This window comes from Chrysochloris asiatica, unplaced genomic scaffold (genome assembly GCF_000296735.1).
Source record: "Chrysochloris asiatica unplaced genomic scaffold, ChrAsi1.0 scaffold00526, whole genome shotgun sequence".
Taxonomy (NCBI): domain Eukaryota; kingdom Metazoa; phylum Chordata; class Mammalia; order Afrosoricida; family Chrysochloridae; genus Chrysochloris; species Chrysochloris asiatica.
In genome coordinates, this window is record NW_006409044.1 from 438,307 (window position 1) to 439,961 (window position 1,655).

The 1,655-nt window shown below is 45.3% G+C and overlaps 1 gene segment (V, D, J or C); it reads left to right on the top strand.

Annotated features, from left to right (window-relative positions):
- The first annotated feature begins 314 nt into the window (after positions 1-314).
- On the top strand, positions 315-885 carry LOC102824078. The segment is given in 2 exon segments: positions 315-363; positions 569-885. Coding segments are annotated over 2 exon segments (366 nt in total).
- Positions 886-1,655: the final 770 nt, after the last annotated feature.

Sequence of the window (1,655 nt, forward strand, 5' to 3'; positions counted from 1 at the left end):
AATGGAGTCTGGGATTAATGCAATGCAGGTTCAAATCAATCTTGCAATCCAGTGCATTATACAAGAGTTAAATTCAGTGGTCCTTGGAAATTCTGCTTTAAGTCTGAGTCTAAGGCTTTTCTGCCTGGGTCTCCTGAGGATGGTTGCTCATTGCAGAGAAGAGTAGACAAAGCCTCTCTGCAGCTGGAAGCCCAGCTGGCCCCACCCACCTGCTTTGCATATTCCTTCCAGTCCACCTGGTCCTCCAGAGCCCCTATGAATGCTGGGTCTGCACTCAGGGGAAGATCTGTCTCACTTGGGGCACAGAGTGAACCATGGAAGGCCCAGCTCAGCTTCTCTGCCTGCTAGTGTTCTGGCTCCCAGGTGAGGGCAATAGGGATGGTTCTCTCAGTGAAAACTTTTCTCAATGTTCTTAGGTCCTGGGACCTGATACCTTTGCCAGGCAAGCAATATGAATAAAGCTCAATATAGGCTTATTTTTAATACAGATTGGGTCTTCTGGGAAGACAGTGTGGTATGGTGATCATATGATCATATGTGTGACTTTGTGTTTTATTTCCAACTTAAGATGCCATGGGCGACATTGTCATGACGCAGTCCCCAGCTTCCCTCTCTCTGTCTCCTGGTGAAAGAGCCTCCCTCACCTGCAAGTCCAGTCAGAGTGTTGGCAGTGCATTAGCCTGGTATCAGCAGAAACCTGGGCAGGCTCCCAGGCTCCTCATCTATGTTGCATCAAGCAGGGCCAATGGCATCCCAGACCGATTCAGTGGGAGTGGGTCTGGGACAGACTACACTCTCACTATCAGCAGCCTGGAAGATGAAGATTTTGGAACTTATTACTGTCAGCAGCATGGTTATTCCCCTCCCACGATGTTACATGCTTGAACATAAACCCCACCAACCTGGGGAGCAGATGTGTGAGGCTGGGATCTCCCAGCTGCTTCACTGTGTGCCTCTATCTGTTTCATGTTTTTTTCAGATGTAACAACTCTGTGTAGATGGTGCCTTATTTTTGTAGAAGGGGCTAAATTGACTCCTCAGCACACTTACTCTCAATCCTTCTTAGTCTCAGCAGCATAGACAGAGACAGTGCCTGTCCTAATTTAATGAAGGACAGAAATAATAATGCTGGGGATTAGTATAAAACAGAGTTCTTATTTCAAAAGTGAAATATTACAGCAGGAACTTCTATAACAATTCTATTTAGATAATTAAAATCTAAACAACTTTCCAAGCCTGGGGACTCTCCTTGCCAGGGAAGCAGATACTGGAAATCAAGTGATTCACACATGATTCTCCAGAGCCCAAGTGTAGCTATACTGAAGGTATCTGGTGTCTAAGTCTATGGTCCTCAGAACTCTCTTGGTGTTCAGGGGTGGAGGTGTTATTTCTCTCACTGTGTAGTCTATTTTCCTCATTTCTTGTAGGGTTGGCCTGAAGGTGCTGATGGACATTAGTGAATCCTTTCCTTTTGCCTGATAAATTTGATGGTAGGGTGCATTTTTTGGCAACATTGAAGGGCACTATAGAGAAAAAATGTTCTGTGAAATGTACTTCATGACTGGATGGAAAAGACAAAGTTGATAGAAGATTCCCAGCAAGGTCATTGTTACCCTGACTCACCAAAGGTTTCAGTGAGGAAAGGTGTAGACTGT